The sequence below is a fragment of the Coloeus monedula genome, assembly GCF_965178545.1.
Source record: "Coloeus monedula genome assembly, chromosome: 11".
Lineage (NCBI taxonomy): Eukaryota > Metazoa > Chordata > Aves > Passeriformes > Corvidae > Coloeus > Coloeus monedula.
The window spans coordinates 16,791,040-16,813,681 of NC_138791.1; the positions used below are offsets into that span (position 1 = coordinate 16,791,040).

At 42.7% G+C, this 22,642-nt stretch overlaps 1 protein-coding gene across 11 annotated transcripts in view; it reads left to right on the top strand.

Moving 5' to 3' along the window:
* MITF (melanocyte inducing transcription factor) overlaps nt 1-22,642 on the top strand; it is a 101,990-nt gene that overhangs the window by 37,597 nt on the left and 41,751 nt on the right. For 8 of the 11 annotated variants that reach the window (XM_082288733.1, XM_082288736.1, XM_082288739.1 and 5 more), the window contains exon 2: nt 18,091-18,337. In XM_082288733.1, the coding sequence (XP_082144859.1) occupies nt 18,091-18,337 (247 nt within the window). Of the gene's footprint in view, nt 1-1,475; nt 1,496-12,014; nt 12,080-18,090; nt 18,338-22,642 lie in introns of those variants that run through there. The other 3 variants (XM_082288737.1, XM_082288738.1, XM_082288734.1) reach the window with 2 other exon arrangements.

Here is a 22,642-nt window from a genome sequence, read left to right on the forward strand (position 1 = left end):
AAATAAACTAAGGAAAAAAAAATAAAAAAGGGCTCACACAAGAACAAGAGGATGCTTTCGCTGCTTTTAGCTTGGTTACTTCCTGTGAAAAAAAACATCTGCCATGCGATGCTTGGGATCATTCAGCAGCAGTCAGACCAGTAATAGAAATTAATAAGCTAAAAACCCCTAGAAGCTTTAGGATGTGAAAAATGTGAAAATGCTGTGGCCTGACTTTTGAATATTCAGCATCTTTTTTTTTTTTTTTTTTTGTGTTCTTGATTCTACTCACCTTCCAGCATGGGCAGCCAAAGCCCAGCAGCTCTGAGTCATTTTCCTGCACCATTGTGCAGGATAACAGAGGCCCTGGGCTTAGTTGTGCTGCAGTTCAATCCAAGATTGATATGAAACCACCCAAAAGAAGGAAGGGGAGAGACATGGCCTCTTCTTGGCCGTGGGCATGAGCATCAGAGGAGCAGGAGGCTACCGCAGATCCCAGGCCACAGGGGGTGTGCAGTGGGAGGCTCCATCAAATAGAGCATGGCAGACTTGGGGTGATTTGGGACCCAGTTATTTTTATTGCTTTCAGAAGTTCCTGTAATTGATTTGATTGTAGAGAGGAAAAGCAGAATTTTGTACCAAAAAGTAGTTCTTGTAGCTTTTCTCTTGTTTCTTTTTTCTTGCACAAGGGGAGGCTTTCCTGCGGTCATTCTCCCACTGTCACTTCACAGCAATGGCTTCATACCTTCTCCATTTTCTTCCTCTCTTGTTGCCCTTCTCCACTTTCTCTTCCCCACATGCTGCCCTTTCCCTCTGTCCCACCTGTTTGCTGCTGGCGCAGTCGGGGCCGGCGCCGTGCCCAGGAGCTGGCAGAGCACCTCTGCCTCCCTGGATCCATCAGCTCCGTGCTGTCTCCTGCCAGGGAGCTCAGACCTGCCTCTGCCTTCCAGTTTGTGCAACAATGTCTCTGTCCAGTTTTATTTTTTTAACTGAACTCTCAATGTCGCAATGAAGGAGCACCAAATGTGATTTTTAAACTTTTTTTGTGAGGGAAGCCCCTTCAAACAGCCTGAGGTTGCTTCACATCGTATCTATCACAGAAATTGTTCGAGAGTCCTGGGCCTAAGCTCATATGGGGAAACAGCCCTGGATCAATGAAAGAAAACATTCAGCAATGTGCATTTTATACAAGCATTTAAACTTTTTTTTTTTTTTTTTTGGTTTTGTTTAGTAATAAAAGGAACAAAGCTATTATTAGTGACCATGGGCTTGGGAGTTTGCTAAAGCAGCAATAGTTACTCATCTGTTTTCATTTGCAGAAGTGTTCTAACAAAGGCAGCCACAAATGCAGCAGCGGGGTTAGGAGGTGGATGGTAGGAGTGGAAGTGCAGTTTCTGGAAGCCAGTGCTTACTAAGACCTTTCTGTCTAGTCTTGATTCTGGGGCCATCAGGAGCTCAGGTCCCAGGGAGCACTTGCCTTGCCTTGGATTGAAACGTGAAAGGATGAATCCCCTGGGTAAGTCCTTGGTCCTTTTTCTTCTCTGAGCTGCAGCAGAACTCCACAGAGTAGTTGTCTCTCCTGGTGCCAGCCGGTGTTGTGCCTGCACATCAGCTCCTGCAGCTGGCTGGCAGAGATGGAGAGCAAGCAGTGCTATGTGATCATTTTGGTTTAGTTTTCCCTCTCTTCTTCTGGTCCAGGTAGGAATAAAATGGAGAAATCACCTGGCTTGGAACCACAAAAACTCCAGTATTTTCTTGCTCACTTCTTTTTCAAACCAGCTGAACAAGCATGCACAAGACCTTTTGCATGTGCTTTCATGTGCAGCCAGCTGGGTCAGGGTTTGCTCCATGGTAGATGCCGTGGACTGCAGAGCTGACTCTGTGCGTGGTGGGATCCACGCTGCCTGCAGGGGCAGTTTCCTCAGGTGCAGCAAGGGCAGGCAGGTTTCTGGCTCAAAATGCTGTGGCGTGCCCAAAGATTCTGTGGGAAATCAGAATGAAATACTCCTATTGATTGCCTTGGGTTTGGGACCATGTCCCACCTGAGTTCCATTGCAATGTGCTGAATACATGACTGAATTTAATGTTGGAATTAAATGCTCAGTGAGAGTTGCTGTCTAATAATCGCAATCAGCCTCTTTTTCTCCCCAATCCTGCAGCAGTTAAAAGTCTGATTTGCAATTTGAGTTTACATCCTGACGTTGCTATGACAAATATCTTGAGAAATATCTTGAATGAGTAACAAATTTCAGGAATTGCTGTTTGCCCAGATGTCTGTGTGCCAAAGATAGAAACTTAAACCCATGGAATTTCAGAAGACCTAAATGGAAAGGAGAGATGCGAAAGGAAAACTCTTGCTAGTGCATAGAGGATCTCTTGAGGCAATTGAGCCACAGCCTAGAAAGTTGCAATTATTTTTCTAGTGTCAGAAATGATGCTGTCTGTGGTTTTCAGATAACAGATCAGCAAGGGAGGAGTGATTGAGCTGCTTTATCGTGCTGCTTACAGAAATGTGACATTTAGCATGATAATTGAAAAAAAGGTTTTATCTGTATTTACGGTTGTTAATGGTCAGAAACTGCCATCTAAGAGGACAGATTATGTAATTTGCATTAACGCTGTAAATACATCTTTTTTTCCTGGATTTTATGCAAACATTTTCTTAAAAAAAACAAACCTTCTCTCTCTGCACTGTGTGAAATAATATTTTGCTTTCAAAGATGCCAGACTTTTGGAAGTAGACTGATACAATAAGAAAGTTGTCACACTTGGTGATATTTTTACACATGGCATGTTGGAAGGCTCTTTTGATTTTTAGGAGTGGGTTATTAAAATTTTTCACCTTCCAGTTTTATTTCTTTTAATTGTTTTGAAGGTTTTGCAAGCACAGAAAACTACGTAGGTACAAAAGTTTGAAATGACCAGGCACTAAAGGGAACAAAGAGACCTTCACCTTATTGAACAAGGATTCTGCACACAGAACTCCAGTTTGCTTGGTTTTCCTCCATGGCAAACAAATTTTTGAAGTTTACTTTGGCAGGAATTCCCACCACCATTGTGTTAAACAGAAATGGAAGGGTGTTTCCAAGCTGCACGTTTCTTTGCTGCCATGCGGAAATGCGGTTTTAAATGTTTTCTGTAGGCGCTTCATTTTGTTTTTCATTTCCTTGTCGTCTTCCCATGCATCTATAGCTCCCCAACACCACTGGGAATCATAGACTAATAGATTGGATTGGACTGGAAGGGGCCTTAAAAGATTATCCAGCTCCAACTCCCCTGCCATGGGCAGGGACACCTTCCACTAGACCAGGTTGCTCAAACTATTTTAAGATAAATAGTTATATTCATGTTTTTAACTGAAGTGAGGAAAGAACTTCATTCTGGCTTCAATTTTACTGTTTACATTTTTTTGCATGTGAAATGTTAACTGGTACAAAAATGCCTGCAGGTTGGGATCCACCTTAGATTTGCGTATTTGGTTTTTTTAGTTCTAAGGAATTTTATTGCATTTAATCTCAAATGAAAAATTATAGATGGACTTTGCTGTAGAAAACCTAGCAATTTTCTGCCAACATAATTTTTTTTTTTTTTGATGCTCTAGTGATTATGGAAGACTTTATAGAAAAAGCCTTATCTATTGCCTCTTGGAGGGGTAGTATTTGAGAAGTTGATAAAATGATGCTGCTGTTGAATAATGCAATGAGAAAATGATAAATTGGGGTTTTTTTTTCTGCTTAAAACCTGTTTTTTCACCAGGCTGAAGTGATTCAGCCCATCCCTGCCAACTCCAGCTGTTATTTCTATGTGGACCTGGAAAGGGCTTTTCACCCTCTCAAACAATCACCTTCTACATTCACTGGGATCACAGTAGCCTTTTATTACCTTTTTATTTTTAATGGCAGTATACTGAGGTTTCCCTTAAGTAAGGAGTGGTACAATTTACCTGAAGCAGTAACTGTCAGGCTGGTTTTGGTGTCAGTACCTCCCTGCTGGCACTTGCTAATGCTTCATCTGCATTTTCTGTCCAGGGCCACCACAGTACCGAGGTCTTGGACCTGTTTGAAAGCACAAGCCCTTTGGCCTGGGAACTACATTATGCTGGCTGACTCTGCAATCCCCAATTTACCTGATGCTGGTTCTGCAGAGGCATGTGGTAGGATGGGTGGAGAAAATTGATTATTATGGTTTTTTGCCTAGGGCTTTTTTCCTCTTGTTTTAGGGAATTTCTCAATCCCATATTAAATCCCATAAAGACTTAATGTGCTGGCTTTTTAGTAGTACTAAACACTTGTAAGATTTTTAAAAATGTGCATAATCATTCAAATATTGAAGACTTCAGTTTCAAACTACTTGGATATGGACTTAATCACAAGAATATATTAATGCATTTGACCTGCTTTGGGGTTTTTTCAGTGTAACTTTTTCAGCTTAGCATTGCTGTGTATTTTCAAGATCATCTTTGCTTTCCCCCAGTTATTTTTAATAAACGATTTTAGCAGCAGGAGCTACTGTAAGTGTCCTTAGAAAGCACTTGCTCTGCCAGACAGGAAGGTGTTTTTCAGGTTCCATACTTTGGTTTTGTGTACTTAATTATTACTTTTTTCAGAATAAAGTAGCCTGTATTAAAAGCACACTGGAGGCTGGAGTTCTTTGTTCCCAGGCTGTAAATAACATGGTCAGCGAGGGTGTTTTCATTATGTTGCACTCCTGAACTTCAGTGGAAATTTTGGATGGCATGTCCAGGATGTTGAACAATTAGAGTGTCAAGGGGTTGGGTTTTCATGCTGCTGTAGTGAACTGAAGGTTCTTCTCTACTAAACATATGAGTAGGAGTTGTAAGAGCCTGGCAGGTTCACCTTCAGTTATGTCTTGTGTTGCTTGTCAGTGCTGGGTAGGATAACAGGACATGGCTGTTGGCTACAGAGGATGGAGGATACTGGGATTTAGAGATGTGGTTTCAGCTCCTGTCTGTACTGCCCAGGCTGTGTGTCCCCAAGAGGCTCTGCTCTACAGCTTTGTGTTGGAAGTCATGATGGGTGATGCTATCTTGGCCAGACGATGTGTGGCTGTTGGACCCTCCAGCTGCTGTCTTGTCTTCAAAAGGTATCTCTCTTAAATCTGCTCTGGATGAAACCTGCTCTGCATGCCTTCTATCTACTTTAGGATGTCTGTATTTGTAGTAGGTATTTCTTGATTTTATGTTCGTTTTGGGGAACCTCTAATCTTTAATTTAGAAAGGAGGGGTTGCATTTTTGAGGTATTATTTACTGCTTTAGCTCAGCATGGTGTATGTGAAGGCAAGAGCTCCTGTTGTGTGCAATATTCCAGTACTACTTCAGATCCATCTGCTCTGCCAAAGAGTTGCTTTGCTCTGCATCTGTCCTTTGGAGCCTCTGGCTGCCAGGCATCTTCTGTGCTCAGGAAATGACTGGACATGGCACTCAGTGCTCTGCTTTGGTTCATAAGGTGGTGGTTGGTCAAAGGTTGGACTTGAGGATCATAAAGGTCTTTTCCAACCTAATTGATTCTGTGATTCTGTGTCCCGTAATTTGTTACTGGCTGCTTCATTCCACAGTGACCTACTTTGATTAGGCAACCAGTCTTTATTTGCAAAGGAGCACGTTGTTCCTTCGTCAGTCCTCTAGCTGGAAATGGTTTCAGGTCTGAACTTCTCAGAATGAGACTGTTGATACCAATTTAATCTTGTTCATAGCTGGTTTATATCACTTTGGTGACGTGCCAGGGTTGTTCTCTCCTGGGTGTTTGTTTTTCTGCTATATTTATAGACAGCAACACTCACCCTTGTCAACCTCCAAACTTTTCTTTAGCTTCCCACTATAATGTGGGCTTGTTTTCCTTGTCCCCTCAATTTTAGCTCCTTGTTCTTGAGCACATTGCCTAAGCAGGAGCCCTTGCCCACAAGGCACACAGAGGTTTTGCACTTTGAACACCGGTGCTTCTCCATCCTCTCTGGCATTGCCTTGTCTGATACAGCCTGAGGCTGCTGCTTTTTGTGATTTGCAGTGCAGGCCACTTGTGACATCGGGAGTGACTCATTCTCCTGGGCTTCTCTCAGTCCCATTGAGTTTAAATTCATCAGAGAAGTACTGATGATGTACCATATCCTGTTGTGCTTTGAAAGATCCTAATGGAGTTGTGGCAGCTCACCAGAAGGATGAGCTGTTTCTCTTGACCTGTGATCTGAAACAATACAGACCAAATCCAGCAGATACAAATCAAGGGGAATTTTATCCATTAGTCGCTTCCCCTAAGTGTCAGTGAATCCAAGGCTGGAGCCTGAGCAGAGGCATTTGGGACAGATGTTTCAGGTTAATGGAGAAGAGACTGAAGAGTATATTTTGAAAGATAATAACTGGGAGTATGAAGAGGGATACAGGAAAGCCAGTGAGCAACTCAAGTGTGTAATCTGGGATTAAGCTTAAATGCTGTCCCTCTATATAAGGGAAGGAAAAGAAGAGTAGTTTTACTGTGGTGTGAGCTCAGGCAGTGCCTTGCAGTCGTGTTAAAGGCTGGCAGGAGCTCAGCATGGATAGGGATTTGGAATTGTTGAAATCTTTCATTCCTCGAAAATGGCAAACCAGTGCTGTGTTAAAATCAGGGAGCCAGCAGGGCACGGTGAGGGCCCAGGTCCTCGCTGGCATCCCGCTGTTCCTGAGGTCACTGCTGCGGGCTGGGCTGATTGTTTGGGGTGGCGCTGCTGCTGTTTCACCCTTTGCCTCTTTACCCTTTTTATCCCAGCTCAGGGCACTGCCAGACAGCTGGGGAAGAGGGGACAAAGCTCCATCTAGTGTGGAAAGGGAGATGTCTGGGAGCTGGCCAAATGAGAAATCCTGCAGAAGCTGTCTTTCCCTAGCCCAGGCATAGGAGTTGCTTTTTTAGCTGTTTTTGTTTTGGGGAGGTTTTTTTTGGTAGCTTGTGAATAGGATTGCAAAGTGCTTTGGCTGTGCAAGTGTTAATTGAGTAACTCTGGCATCCTGACAGCTGATGTTCATTTTTGGTACTCTGGAAGTGTTTACAGGATAATACCAGCTTTAATGCAACTTTAAATAGTCTGTAGTGTCAATTCAAGGCAAAATTAAATATATATCCTTCTATTAAGATTAGGAATTCCATATCCAGGTTGTAGCTGTATGAAGGGAAGAGACACAGAAGTATAACACTTTTAAGGTAGAATATCTTAGTTCAAGATGAAGGTCAAGATTTGTACAAAAATAAACTACAGTAACATAGATGATAAAACGTATTATCCATTTGTACTTGCATTGTCAGCTTTTAAAAGCAAGAAAATAGAAAATCATCTTGTTTGTTCTGGAGTTTGTAAAAAAAAGATTTTTTTTTTTCCCCCTGAGTAAGTGGAAAGCCAGTTACAGTTCCTGAATGTGGCTTTGTATCAACCTCTCTGAAAGGAAGGGAAAAATATTTTCATTGTATTAGACATATATTGGCAACTAAGTATCAGGCAGGTACTAAATTTCTGAATTCAGCAAATGCTTGTATGACCAAAAAAAAAGGTTACTACACTTAAATCCAGATTTCTTATGTGGGTTATGACAGAAACATTTTTTTTGTTCTCCTTGATCCACCTGTGATGTCCCACTCTTACCCAAACACATGCTGCTTGTCCTCCTGCCTGTCGTACCTCTGCTGCAGCTCTGTGCCAAAGACCACTGGGCAGAATTTGTCCCTGCCTGAAGTGGTAGGTCTGTGTAATCTATGGGAAGTTGGATCAAACATCTGTGTGGGTTTTCGTTGTTGTTCTGGGGGTTTTCATGGTTTCCAGTTTATTGGGAATATTGGGCTGCCTTGTGTTTCTAGCATGTTGAGAATATTGGAGATTGTTCCTGCTGGAGAAGGATCATGAGGAATAGAAGGTGGTGAGTGCTCAGGTGAAGTTTTCATCCACGTGGACAGGCTGAGGTGAGGGCATGGTTTGTAGCATTAACTTTTCTGAGCCAAGAAGCTGAGGAAATGACAGGGTCACTTTGCTTCAGCAACACATTTGCCAAGCATTTGTTTTGCCCAAAGGTGCAGTTGCAGGTCCTGACTGAGAGCTGCTACAATACTGCTTTTTAGGGACAGCAATACAGTTGGCTCCTGGGCTCCAGCAAGTCTGGAACTGCACATCATTTCCAGGTGACTTTGCTGCATGTTTATGAACCTGCCTGACTAATGTAGCACTGTACAGTCGCCTGCTGGAGCCTAAAATAACAGAAGGTGTGAAACGCTGCTCCACAACAATGGCGGGTGCTCACACAGGTACTTTGCCAAGGTCGCAAATGCTAAGTAAACCAAATTAAACAAAGCTCTGTTGCAGGAATTCATTATTAACCGTAGTCTTTGCAGGATTTATTGGTTATAGCCTAAGCCCTGCCTTTATTTTTTTTTGTCCTAGTAACTAAGGCAGATGTGAACTTCAAGTCCAGTGAAACATTTTTTGGCTCTGGCCTCTGTTTACATGATTCAGGAGTCTGCAGTAGTTCCACAACAAATATAGCTTTGAACAGAAATAGCCATTCAAGTGCTGTGCTTCTGGCAGTGCAGAACAGATTAGGAGGGTCTAACAGAAAGGCTTGTAAATAGTTTTGAGTTGGCTGCTTTTTTTCAAAAGTAAACCAAAGGCTGTAATATCTTTTGAAAAGTAAGAAGTGGTGTTCCTGCAGCAAGTGACAAAGACAGCATGGCTCAGGTGTCACTAAAGTGTGCAAAACATGGGCTGTGCTGAACAGTTTTACTTGAGAAAATCCCATTTTCTCGAAACCCAGCAGTTGTGTTAATTTTTAAGATTGTATTTGGTTGCATGAAGTTATTTCTGAGGATTTTTCCTGATGTCTCGTCTTTGAGATGTGCTTGTGCATTTTAGATGCAACATAAGACGTGCAGAGCAGAAGGGTGATTGCAAAATTAAATTAAGGCTGTGTATTATCAGGGCCATATTTGAGGTGTTGAAAGACCTATAAATAGATTAAGGAGGACCTTTTTGTATATATTTTGACTCTCTGAAATCAAGAAGTATAAATGTTGCTTGCATGTTTCTATTTTGAATGAGACTTGATTCTCTACCATGGTTTTCATTTGGTATTTCTTTTATTTACATGTGACCCTACGTTTAAGTAATTATTTTCCTCATCCTCTCTCTGATGTTCCTGAGCAGTTTCTGGTTTGAAACGAGATGCAGAATTATTTTGATGAGGGAAGAGGAGGAATTACCATAACAGTCCTTGGAGATGCAGCTCCCTACTGCTGAAGGCTTTAAATCAAGGCTAAATATTTCTGTGAAAGACTGCAGTTCCTGCAAATGTGACAAATTTAAAATAGGATTTACAGCTGTTGACATTTGCACTGTCCTGCCCCAGCCATCCTGACACACAGTGCACACCCCGAGGTTGTAAGAACACAGAAACTGTACCCAATTTGGGGAATCCCTGAACTTGGGATTTGGGAGAGGTACCTGATGACAGAAGGGCTGTTTGCTGGATGTGCCTGAGGATGCTGAAGATGCTGCTGGTGATACCGATAGACTGAAGAGGTTTGCTTCCTCTAGGAGCCTTGGTTTGGGACTATCTCATTGTCAGGGATGTTGTGGGGGGCATTGAGTGGCCTAAGCAAGAGAATTGAAGGCCACCTGTCTTTAGTTGTTTGCAGTTGGGCAACTCCTCCATTTTGCTTGGCCTCAATTAGCGAGTTTGTAAACATCGCTAATGCTCTCTTACATGGATGGCTGGAGCTTATCCCACCTTCCTGTCTGTGCTGTGAAAACCCAAGGCAGCAAGTCTGGCACATCTGTCCTGCAATTGCAAATTGTAATTGAAGTGTAAATATCCAAATGGTTGGTAGAGTAACTTGTTGCTGAATAAGGGGTTTTTTACCCCCACCCCCAGCTGTTCAGCTTGCACAGTCACACAATCCTCTTTGCCCCAATAAACTCTTCCACAAATAGACAAAAATGTAGAAGAACTATGTGCAATGCTTAAGGACTCAACATTGAAGTTTGTCTCAAGCATGGGTGTGCTGAGGCATTGGTTTCTGCAGCCTGGAGAGTTGATTTGTTAGAAAGAAGAGTTGCTAAAGACACTGATCTGATCAGGTCCCATAATGGACAGCTAGTGCTGTGGCTAGAGATTGAAGCAAGAGTTTGCATAACATCTGTCCAAGACTGGTTTGATGTTGAAGTTGCTGCAGTGATGTGTTAGGGGTTGTTTTTTCCCTTGCATGTCATACTCCCTTGTTGTGAGCAAGTCCTACATGCTGATAATGCCAGCATACCAAGCACAGAATTCACTGCGTGGTTTTCATCATGACTCTTTGGGATTCTTAATCATTTAAAGCAAATCTTCCATAAACAACTTTCCCTTTTGCTCCTCAAGATCCTGTTTGCTCAGCATGCCAGAGTGAGGATGTCATCTGCAGGAGATGAGGCTTCCAGCTGCCTCATCCTCTTTGGAAAGCATTGAATAGTGCTGTAACAGTGGAGTCAATAAGCAGAAAACCTTGGATGAATGGAAGGGTTTAGGCTGGGAATTGCTGGTCCTGGTAAGCCTTGAGGAGCATGGTGGCTTTTTAGCTGGGAAGGAGTCTGGGCATGTGAATTATGGATACAAGCTATGGACACAATGTGGTTGAGCCTTGTCTTCTGCTGAAAACTTCCTCTGTGGATAAACTTGCTATCCAGCTGTGGAAGTGATAATTTCTAAGCCAAGATATGACAGAAAGTTGCTGTGAAGCCAGACCTGGGCACTATGTAGTTGTAAAGTATCAAAAAGTGTGGTGGTTATACGTCATCTTCCCTCTCAGCGACGGTGTTATCGTCTCTATTGACCCAGATAAAAAAAGGTAAATTTTGCATTACAAAAACTACAGAGATTGCTAGTGGAGTGTTATCTCCTCGATTTTTCTTTTATCACCTCTTGGTTGTTTTAGCAACCTGGCTTTTTGTTTTGCAAATTTGTGTAGAGCCCTTTAGAGAGGGAAGTGCCCATAGATGTGGTGTCTGAAAAATGGTTCAAAAAGTCTTTAACAAGGTCAGACTTTTAAGTGAAAGACAAATCTGCTTCATGCATTTTTTTCCTCTTTTATTTTTTGGTAATATTTTCTCTAAATTTGTGAGGGAAACTTTGAAAGTTTGAGAAAAAGCATTAAACCAGTACTGGGTAACACAGTCAGCTATATTTTAAATTCCTTTAGCCCTTCATGGAACAATTTTGGGACAATTTTTTGGAACAATTTTTGAGGTATTTGTGTACCCTGCATGCTGCTTTTGTGAAGGTTTCAGCCTGTTTGAGCAGAGGTGGAGCTGGGGAAATGGTGTGTGCACTGTCGTATCGACTGTACCTTTACAGATGTGGTTCAAGCTCTTGAGAGATGCGTGTCCAGTGGCTCCTAGGTGGAGGTTTGCCTGGGTGAGCTTTGAATGTGAAGAAGTTACATCCCAGAAAACAAATTTGTCTTGCACCCACCCTTTCCCTTCATCTTTTTGGTGATAAGGATCGTGAGAAAACGGTGCTATTAACAGACAGCCCTTATCCACTGATGGTGTTAATGGCCTGATCACACCCCTTTTAATTAATGAATGGCAGAAGTGCTTTCAATGCCAGCCCGTGTCTTCGGTTTCTCCCATTCCTCGCGGGGTGGTGAGGGTGGTGCAGCCCCTGGGATCTGCTCAGCCCACGGCTGTGCCGGGAATTCACCGCAGATCCTGCGGATCCGTGCCCACCAGGAGGCTGTGCGGCGCTCCCATGCAGGTGAGACGGGATGTAGCGAGATGCTGACTCCAAACTCCTCGGCTGTTTTGGAGTCCTTTCATGATACCCCTGAACGTGCTGCCTCAAGCCCGTTGTTTTCTCCTCGGTAGGTGCTGGATTGCGCAGGTCTGCAGTGCCGGGAGCCGCTGCCCGCCTTGCTGCTCCGTGGGGATTGGAGTTGCCAGGTCCTTATCTGGAGCCTCCCCTGGAGACACAGCCGGCCCGGACGCCGCTTGACTTTCTCCCGGGGGTGCTCAGCAAAAGCCCTTGGACACAAAATTGGGGGGAAAGATGGAAGCTGTTCAGATGTTCATGCCCTGCTCCTTTGACAGCCTCTGTCTGTGAGTGATGCTTTCCCGGGGCACCGTGAGCAGATTATTGCGGGATTGATTTGGTGTGGTTGAGGTTGCGTTCTGGGAATTAAAGATACCGTGCTTGGGACTGGCCACTGTCCTCTACAGAGCCCCAGCAGCTGGGCTGACCAGCTCAGCTAGTGATGGTGGGTTTCAAGAGGGGAAGACACATAATACTGTGTTTAAATATATATACATATATATGTCTCTTCTTCTGAAACTTCATGGCAAAAACACAGCCCTGGGCTAACAGAGATTCAGTTTCGGTGTAAAAAGACTTGGTGCATTGTCACTATTATAATACGGAAGTCTTTGAGGATACTTTATGTTTGCAATTATTCATCTCCCTTCTATCAGCAGTGGTAGTAAAGGATTGTAAAATGTGACCTTTGTTGTTTCTGGATTGAACCTCTTAATTTTACCTTGTTCCTTAATCTGGTCAAGATCAAGCTTTCCAGGCTATACTGCGAGCTGTGTCCCCAACTAAATGGGCATTCAAGCAGATCAACTTACGGCATTTTATTAAGTCAACACTCATGCAAAAGCCACCTCCGGAGCTTAATAATTATTTACTGAGTGCTCCTGGGTCATGAGAGAGGTTTTCATTAAGTTCAGAAAGCATTATGTTCAGCCACTTGTGAAGGTGTGTTTTAAAGACAGGAAGAAAAATGGAAAACTACTACATGGTGTACAACAACTTAAAAAAATTCTTAGCTGAGGATTGAATATTTTTGGTTGTGAGGTTGGGTTTTGTTGGAGAGGGTTTTTGTGTGTGCATGTGTGGTTTTTTTGTTTTTTGGTTTTTTTTCCAAGCAGGTTGGTCCACCGAATTAATTTGATTTGAAATTCAACCCTTAGCTCCTTGCTGTAGTTGGTGTGCATGGTGGATGTTGCAGGGTTTTTCCTTCCTTACCCAACCAGGTGCACTCAATGCAATCCAGCAGATGGCTGGGTGCCTTTTGGGCTGTGGGCTGTTCTGTGGGTGCAGCCCATGGTGTAGGACAGTGCAGGTCAGGATACAAAAGTACAGGAGGCACAGAAAAACATTTAACTCGATGATGGAGCAGGGGCAGGCAGCCTGTCTTTTTAAACATGTAACCTTCAAGTCCGGAAACCTTTCATGTAGGAGCCTGAAACATAGTCCTGGCTTTATTATAAAGGCTGATAAAGGTCTCCACACCGTTTTTTTAACTGCTCTGTCCTTGGCAAGTCAGGGCATAGGAGGGTGCCAGATCTTGGGCTTGTTTTTTGTGCATTGATACTTCAAGCAGCACCAGGCAGTTGGCACGGTGAGCGGAGCGTCGCTGTAACCCACAGTCAATTATTAAATGTTAGGAATGAAGTACAAAGTGCTCCAGGGAAAATGCTGTAGTAGTTGGAATCCCTTACCTTGGCTGAAGATGGGGGAAAAGGGACTGTGTGGGTTTTTTTTTGTTGTTTGTGGACTTTTTGCGTTTTGTATTAGACTTTTTGGGGGGTGGAGGTGTGTGTAATCTGGCTTCTCCTTGCATTTATTTTTTTTTCTTTTGCTATTCGCTTTTCTGTCACCCCTTTCTGAGGCAAACAGCGTTGCTGGCTGGCAGGTTAGAAGCTCCTACAGGTGTTGTTGCTTCAGCCACATACACAATACAGGGAACAAAAAGTTTCGTGAGGTTTTACTGCTTGGTAGAGAGACGGAAAACAATTTGTACAAATCAACTTTAATTTTGAAGAAACTCTAGTGATTTTCTACGAGGGGTGTTGGGAGCTGTGTGGTGGTCTCTGAAAATGTCTTCTGGAGGTCAAATATTTAAGTAGCCACCATTAGCATAGAACAATCTTAATCTTTAAAGCAAGGAGATGAGTGATTGCCAACATTACAACTCAAATGTGGATGCCTTTATTTTCTCTGAATAATTGTGACTGGGATAAGGGTAAGACATAAACAAAAGCATTTAAATCCGGTGTTATTTCTTACCTCTGAGATCTGGTGCAGCTCAGTGGATTTCTTGAGGTGCTAAATCTGCTTTTCTTGGCTGATTTCTCTGTGGACTAACCCATTAACAAACAGTTGGCATGAATGGAGGGAGGAGAGCAGCAGCTTCCGTCTTATGTGCCATTTCTCAATTTAGAGCATCCTGCCCAGAACAAGTGGCTTTGAAGGCTCTTTGTCCAATTTGTCTAAGAAACATTACATTGGAGACATTTTTTTCTTAAAAAAAATTCAAAAATAATAAAAGTTTCTAAAGTAGCTAAAAAGCAAAGTTAGGTTTTTTTTCCAGTTCAAAGTCTCCAGAGAAGTTTCTTATTCAATGCATAGGTAGTGCAAAATAACGCTTGTGCATCAGATAACTCATAACTAATGCATCTGACCCAGAGCATTTGTTTGATCAATTTATAGAATCTGAAAACAAAACTGTCCAACAAAAGACGAGTTTGTCTTTTTGCCTAAGGAGAGAGATAAAATAATCAGTAAACATCTGGGAAGATTATGGTCTCTGTGGGTTGATGGCAACAAAATCAAACTTGATTTTAATGTGATCAGTTGCCTTTTATTATGCAATGGCCACCTGCATAATAACTCATGTATGCAGTAACTAACATTTCCCAGGCATCTGTGCAAAGGATATGTAATTTAAACTTATTAAATAAAGCGTTATCACTTCGTGATTAATTGGATCAGCACATGACACATAACTAATAACTCCCAGTCTGTATTACGCCGTGCTTATTAGAGTGCTAATGGATAACTGGTTTAATCATGTGTCAATTAAAAGGATGAGTCGGGTTCATTTATTGCAATTAGATGGTTTCCATAAACTGTTTGCAGGAAGTATCTGAATTGCATCTGTATTAGCTGTGTGTGGGCTCTGCTCCTGGCTCCACGTAATCTGGGGGTGAATCAGTTCATGTAGGGGAGTTTTGGATCCACGTGTCCCCTGCTGGGTTGTTCTGTGGTACATGGCACCGAGCTTGGTCATGGGAGATCTGTCTGTGCACCAGCGCATAAAGGTCAAGAAGCTTTAAAAATAACTGTTTTCAAAACTGTCTGGATGAAGCTTTTGAAATAACAAGTTTTTAATTGCTTCTTTGGTTGCAAAAGTGAGTTTCTGGCAGACCTCCTGTTTGCTCTGTGGAGGTCTGTGGTCGTGAAACCCAAACCATCTTCTGTTCCTTCTATTCTGTGCTTGGGGAGATGAGCAGACATGGTGGAGAAGGGAAGCTGGATGAGGGGATGAGCTGTGTGGTGCATGGGACAGACTTAGAGGATGAGATACCAAAGTTTCAGAGTTTTCCATGTTTGATCAGTGCCGCTCACGGCGAGTGGAAGGAATGCTGGTGTGGGGAGACTGTTGTGCACACAGGAGGAGCTTTACAGCCCTCTGGGAATAAATAACGGGAAGTCTGTCCGTGTTCCTTCCCAGTGCTTGTGACAGAAGCATCTGGTTAGGTAGGCAGGTGTTGTGCAGCTGCTTTTATCCCAGAATAAGCATTATTTTAACTCACCTGCACTGATGGTGTGATGGTTGGGTGCCCATCTGCCTTTCCCAGTTTACAATGGATAGGATAAGAGGAGATGGCCTCAAGTTGTGCCAGAGGAAGTTTAGATTGAACATTAGGAAGAATTTCTTCACTGAAAGAGTTGTCAAGCACTGGAACAGCCTGTCAGGGAGATGGTTGAGTCACCATCTCTGGAGGTATTTAAAAGACATGTGGATGTGGCACTTGGGGACATGGTTTAGTGGTAGGCTTGGCAGTGCTGGGTTAATGGTTGGGCCTGATGATCCCTGGAGATGTCTTCCAACCTAAACAATTCCATGATTCTGTGGCAGTAGCTGCAGTCTGGCAGCACGTGGCTGTCCGCACTGCCTGCATTCAGGGCTCATCTGCCTGTTTGCCATGTAAAATACTGAGCAGAATTGCAGAAGAAATGAAGCCTGGGAGCATCTTTGCTCTTTGGGGAAGAATTTGGAAGAACAGCGTTTTCTAGGACTGTTGTCTCATTAAAAGACACAATACTTGAAGCTTTGTTTGCAATTTTTGATTAACAGTAGAGCCCTGAATCACCTGCAGGAAGCTGGAAGGACACTTGGTGCAAGTAGGTAAAATAATTGCGTGGGCAAGATGAGGTTCCTGACAGGAGCTGTTTGAAATGCTGTGGAAATAATTTCTCCTTCCTGCTTGCTCTCTTTCCTCAACCATTTTTTTGTATGGGAAGGTTCTTCTGAGATGGTTTCCAGCACACTTGGCTTTGGTAGGTGGAGAAACAGTTCAAAATGAAAGAAGGTAGGAGGAACTGCTGGGTTACCAATTTTGCAGCATTAGGTATCTAAAAATTGCCAGTAGCACACAAATGAGAATGCTGACAAGTGTGGTACAAAATTGGCCTTTTTCCAACAGGAGGAGAATGAATCCTTCCTTGAAAGCAGCATTTGGGTGCCTTTTGTTTTCTCATGTATTGCAGTGGTCTCTGAGGTGGGATGCACAGTGTTATTATTGGTGGGCAGAAAGAAAACATGAGCACTTCAGTAATACAAGTATATAGTTCATAAATAAGTAAGTAAACATTTTGGGGGTGCATGTTCAAACATTCCTGGTAGGAATGTGTAATCAAAACAATGGAGAGACCACTGATCTATAACTATCCTGGTCATGGAAATGAAGCATCTCTTCGGTTTGGGAATGTGAGAGTGGTTCAGATGTGCAGCCAGAAAACAAGCTGCTGGATTTAGATGTGAGAATGCTTCACCCTTAATTGAAAAGGGAGTGTTTTTTACAAGTATCACAGTCAATGACTTGTCTTGAGCAGCTAATTAGTACGATTATTCCGCAGCTGCATTAGTTTCACCACAAAGGTTTTCTCTTGTTTTATCAAAAGGATCAGTGTCTCTGTGAATGTTTCAACATGACAGGTCTTAAATAGCAAGATGGTCCCCTGCCTCCCTGCCCCCAAAATGTGTGCTCTGGAAGAGCAGTTTGATCTCTTGGGGCAGTAAGTGTGGGTTCTCCTTTTTTTTGTTTCTGCCCTGAACTGTGTTCAACATCAGTCCTAAACAAAGACAGAAAACTTCCAGCAGTGCTGGCTCTGGTTGTCCGAGCACAAGCAGCACTCGGTGCCCGCAGCTTCTGAGCAAGACCTGGAAGGGATGCTGGCTCCCAGACTCCTGTGTCCTGCCAGCATCCCACAGGTAACAGCACTGGAGCCAGAGGTGGGGGTTTCAAGAGCAGCCTCCTCCTACAGCCAGGAGGGTTACTGCTGGCTTCCCAAGGCATAGCCCATGGATTTTGGTTCTGCAGGCTAAGAAAATGATGAGTTGCTCCAGAAAGTGTCCTTGCAGTCCATAGCAAAGTCCCATGCTCTGCTTGCCAGTGTCTTGGAAGTATCTCTTAAGTGGTGAAGCTGTGCTATGTGCTGACTTGGGCCAGACTATTGCTCTCTGTGAAGTATGACTGGAATAAAGCTGTTACTGTTGTTTATTTTGCCTGGTTTTGTATCTGACGGTGCTCAGAAGATGCTGGTAGGCCTGGGTGGGACCTGGGTTTTTTGTGGAGGTCTGTTCTCTAACTCTGAAAAGTCACTGCCAGCAAGTCCAACCCTAAGGTAGGATTTTGCAGGAAATAAGTGAACTATGTTGTGTTTTGTTTCCATGGGAGAGGTAGATTTACTTTACTTTGAGCTAGATCATTGGATTGGAGTGTTATCCATACCAATCGTTAGACTTGCTACAGATCTCTATTATTTTTTCTTTTTTAAAAAAAGGAATATTTGTGCCTGCTACTATCTGTAAAAGCATTTGTTTTTCTCGTGGGTGGTTGCTGTAAGATTTGAAAGAGCAAATGGCTCTTTACAGCTGGATGTTGGTGTTTGGGAATGGTTTGGCTGCAGTCAAGTTAAGGCAGCCTAATGTGGCCACTAAGTACCTGAAGTAGGTCGGCTCCGGATTCCCCTCTCGCGGTGCTGCTGGAGCCTCCACCCCGCTTTGTGGAAGCTGAGCTGTCTTTCTCTGGTCTTCCCACAGCAATTCCGAGCATCCTGGCGCTTCCAAGCCTCCCTTAAGCTCCTCCAGCATGACCTCACGAATCCTGCTCCGACAGCAGCTCATGCGTGAGCAGATGCAGGAGCAGGAGCGTCGGGAGCAGCAGCAGAAGCAGCAGGCAGCCCAGTTCATGCAGCAGCGAGTGCCCGTGAGCCAGACACCTGCTATCAACGTCAGCGTCCCCACCAGCCTGCCCCCCGCCACCCAGGTGCCCATGGAGGTCCTCAAGGTACGCACCTTTCCGCTCAGGAGCTCCTCAAAACCCGCTCTATTTAACAGGGATGTGGTTCTAGGCATTTTTGGGAACGGAGTTTTGCAAATAAGCTGCACTCTGGCTTGGTTTGCAGCTTGTTTTGGTGGCCTGGGAGCGAAGAATGGAAGAACTTTTTGAAAAGTTTGTGTAACTTTTGTTTCCTTTCAACTTTGAGATCTCCGGAGGGCGGTTTTGTAACAGAACTAAGGTTTCCGTCATTTTCTCTTTGGAAAATGCTTTTCCATCTTTCTAGTACTTAATTACTTTCAATATGAAGAAATTATTAGTAGATAACAAATCGGTGTTTTGGTTTTTAAAGGAAAACAATGAAATGGTTTTGTAAGATGGAGTCAAAACTCTTTACAAAAGAGCTCCTCAGAAAGCCTTAATCTGAAATATGGGTGAGTTTCCAGCTACTTGCAACGAGTCTTTGTAATCCTTTTTTTGTTTAAATGACTTGTTTGCTATTAGTAGCTTTGGATTCCTTGTCCCACTGGAAACTGTAGGAGCTTGTTAGTGTCCCTCTGTCAAAGGGGATGTAGCTTGCTAATTACTTGGGGGAAAACGTGAACAGCTATAAGAAAAGAGATAATTTCACGCACTGCTTAAATTCAAGTAGGCTGAAGCAACGTGAAATGTGTGAGTAAAACAATGTCAAATGTTTTGGAGAAGTTTGCTGACATATTTCATGAAAATATGATTTTCACCAGTTTTGAAGAGTTTGCTCTGCATTATTGCTGGATCTTTTTATTACAGTTTGTTGTTTAGTCAGCAAGCATATTCTTACCACATAAGTTAGTTGAGCTTGGTGACAAACTGCTCATGTTTTGCTTGCTGCTGTTGTATGCCAATGATATGCAGTCAAAGATTCAATTTTAAAATAGACTCGCCAGCTCAGGATTTCGAGGTGGTCTGTGTGACAGGTCTATGGGGAAAATACAGGGTAATTTTATTTATTGAATCTGCATTATGGTGTTGTGTTGTGTTGTCAGCGCTAAAACTAACACTGATTTGGGACAGTAGAGTCATAGTCCAGTATGTGATCTAGAAGCAAAAAGGCAGCAGTTGAATTTTGAATTCTCTCTCTCCATACACACACTCTTTTCCATTGAAAATTAAATATAATATTCTTTGAGGACGTGAGCATGTGTCTATAGTAAGGAGTCTGAAATTGTCTGGAAAGAACTGTTTTGTCTAATGTTTGTGTATTACTCACAATGTTTGTATATAACAATTTCTTAAGCTTGTTTCCATGTTATGACTGTAGTTATAATCCAGATCCAGCAGATGTGTAGGTGCTATGAATTAGAGTTTTTTTGTAATACACCTAGCTATATAAGCATATATTACATTTTCTACATCCTTTCATCCTAATATGTTACAACATGAATTTTAGGGTATTTTTTAAACCTCTGTGAAAACTTGTAGGAAAGCATTTATGTTTTGATGATGTTTTACTGATAAGGAACGAGTGTAACATCTTGAAGAAGCATTAGCTGTTGTCTTTATTGTTCATTTTGCAAATGCCTCTTTCTTATGGGAGAGAAGGGAAGGTAGCCCTTGATTTCTGAGGGACAAACTTCTGAAATCTCTGCAGCCAAAAGGTGATGCTCAGTTATTGCAAATGGGCTTCCTGGGACCTGGCTTGTCACAGGGGCTGTGTGCAAAGCTGTAACCTGCTGGAGCATTGCTAGGGAACTTCACCCAAAGGACTTGAACCTGAACCCTCGTCCTTTAGGATTCCAAAAGGGGTGTTTGTCCCCTGTTTCCCTCTGATGGAGAAGGATCTCCTGGAAGGAGGTAGGACACCTCTCCTACACTCATCTTTAGCCCAAATAAGAGTGCATTACCCTGTAGAATAAAAAATTAAGAGAATGTATCCTTAAGAAGCTTGTAAAATAAAAATTTTACAACTGGCAACAGCTACCTTTTGGCAATGGAATTGCATTTTGAAGGTGATAGGTGTGGAAATATGAGCAACCTGCTGGACCAAAATTGTCTGTCTTCTCGTCACCCACATTTACATAAGTAACAGTCAAAGTTAGCAAAAATAAGTCCTCTTGCTCTGTGCCTGTGAGAGGAGAGAGACTGCTTTGCAGAGTTTTGCTGCTTGTGTTTTTGGTGGAGGAAAGCAGTGAAAGATTCACCTTTTTATCCTTACTCATAACAGTGGACCAGTTCTGTACAAAAAAGATATAGTACGAAATGTCAGGTTTGAAGTCTTGATCTTCCTGAAAATTACCACCAAAGCTTCAGTGAGAGTAGGACGTGGCTGAAAGATCCATATAATTTTCTTTGTGGTTTTGGGGGATTGTTTTGGGGTTTTTTTGTTTTGTTTTGTTTTTCCAAATAGGATATTTGGCTCAAAAGCTGAGATTAACAATAACTCAGGGTCTTCCTGGTGCCAGTGTGCTGACAGCCAGCTCTGCCTGCAGTGACATCATTTCCCTGCAGCTGCTTTTTACACTTCAGTTGTTTTTTAGCTGCAGACAAATTTTCCATATGAGCTGTACAGAAGTTTTAATAGATAAATAGGGAACTAAGTTGCTAACTTCATTATCCAGATGGTCTGGATTTAGTGACCTTAAAGAATGAGATAGACAAAAAGGGGATTTTTACACTTTCAGAAACGTTGCTCTGCAAGGCAGCTTTGTTTAAAAGTGATCTTTTTCAATGTTACTTCACAAACAAGACCAAATCTAGCAGCTGGTTTTGTTGTTGGTTTTGTTTGTTTGTTTTGGTACTTTGCATCAAAAAATCCCACTCTAAGCCTGTTGAATTTGCCAGTGTTTTGTGCTTTTAATTATGTTGTGTGACTTGCCCTTTCACCCATATCTCACAGTGTGAGAAGGAGAATAATACTTGTATATCTGAGGATGGTAATTCAGAATGACTGGTTTAAAAAGAAGCCAGAGGTGTTAATGAGCTTGGATTTTACATTTGTTTTCAAGATGTCCATTTATAAACAATACAGAAAGAGAAATATGTACTAATCTATGTCACATTGCATAGGAATCTCCAAATTGCATAACATAGTATGCTCAAAGCCATGTGAATAAATGGGATTTCATTTTCTTCAGTAATGACTTCTCATTGCATCACTTCTCTGCCAAGTAATGTAGCTTGGCAAGGTAGGAGATGACCTGCTGGAATTCAAATTTTGCATTGCTTTGTGCTGCCTAATTAAGAGATGGACTGGGAGTAGGTTTGATGCTTTCAGAACAGTATCTCTTCAACTCTAATAGCAAAAGGAAGATTTGTTACAGCTTTTGGTTAACCTTCTGCAGAGCTGGGGTTGGCTTCATGGGCTGGTTTGTCTTTAAGCACCTTTTCATCCATCTGCAGCACTACAGAGGGACGTCACCAGGAATTCTTTGCTTCTTCTGTAGTTCAGCTTCTTTCTCTGCCTTGGGCATAGGGATATAACATAAAAAGTTATATATTGGAGTAGTTTCAAGCCCTAAAAAATCAGGACCCATTCCTGAGGTACAAACTAAGCTTATGTTTTTATTTTATTTATTTAATTTTTTTAATTTAAAAGGATTAACATTTTTGCAAAGAGTTCATCTTAAGATGTCCTCATACTACTTCTTCCATCCAGGTGTATTTTAGTTTTGTACACCTAATTAATATTACGGATCTGTTCTTTTTGTTGGTGACTGAAGTTATTCTCTTGTCTGGTGGGAGTCCTTATCTGCTGGAGCAGAAGCACCATGTCAGATCTGAGTTTCAGAATTCTAGAGCTGGTCTCTGGGAACTGGTTGCTGCATTTCTGTGGGCAGGGTTAGCCCAGGAATTGAGGAGGTCATGCTCAGGTCCCTGCTTGCAATCACCGAGGCCTGGTGACAGGTTAGACCTGGTGTTCCTCAGTCATTCCTTTGCAAAACAGTGCTGCTATTGATCCCATACCTTGTGGAGATGAGTTTGTTTGTGAAATCCATGGCTTTTAGAGAATATGCTCTTGGGTCTCTAGTGAGGTGGGTCTCTTGATCAGCTTCCCCAGAGCTGTCTTGGACTTCATCGTTTCCTGTCTTCCTGCTAGAAACCACTGAATTAGTGTTTCTCCTGTAGTCTGAGCAGCTATTTAGGGAGCATCTCCTGCTGACGTGATAGAGTTGCTGGGCTCTCCTTTTCATGTTGTTCATGCCCTCCCCCTCGCCCATTCCCTGCTCCTTTCCTACCAAGCAACTTTCAGGGTTCTTGTAAACTGAGTAATCTCCTGCCTCCCGAGTTCCTGGCGGCAGCAGGACAGCTCCTTGCCTTTGGGATAGGTTGTGGTAC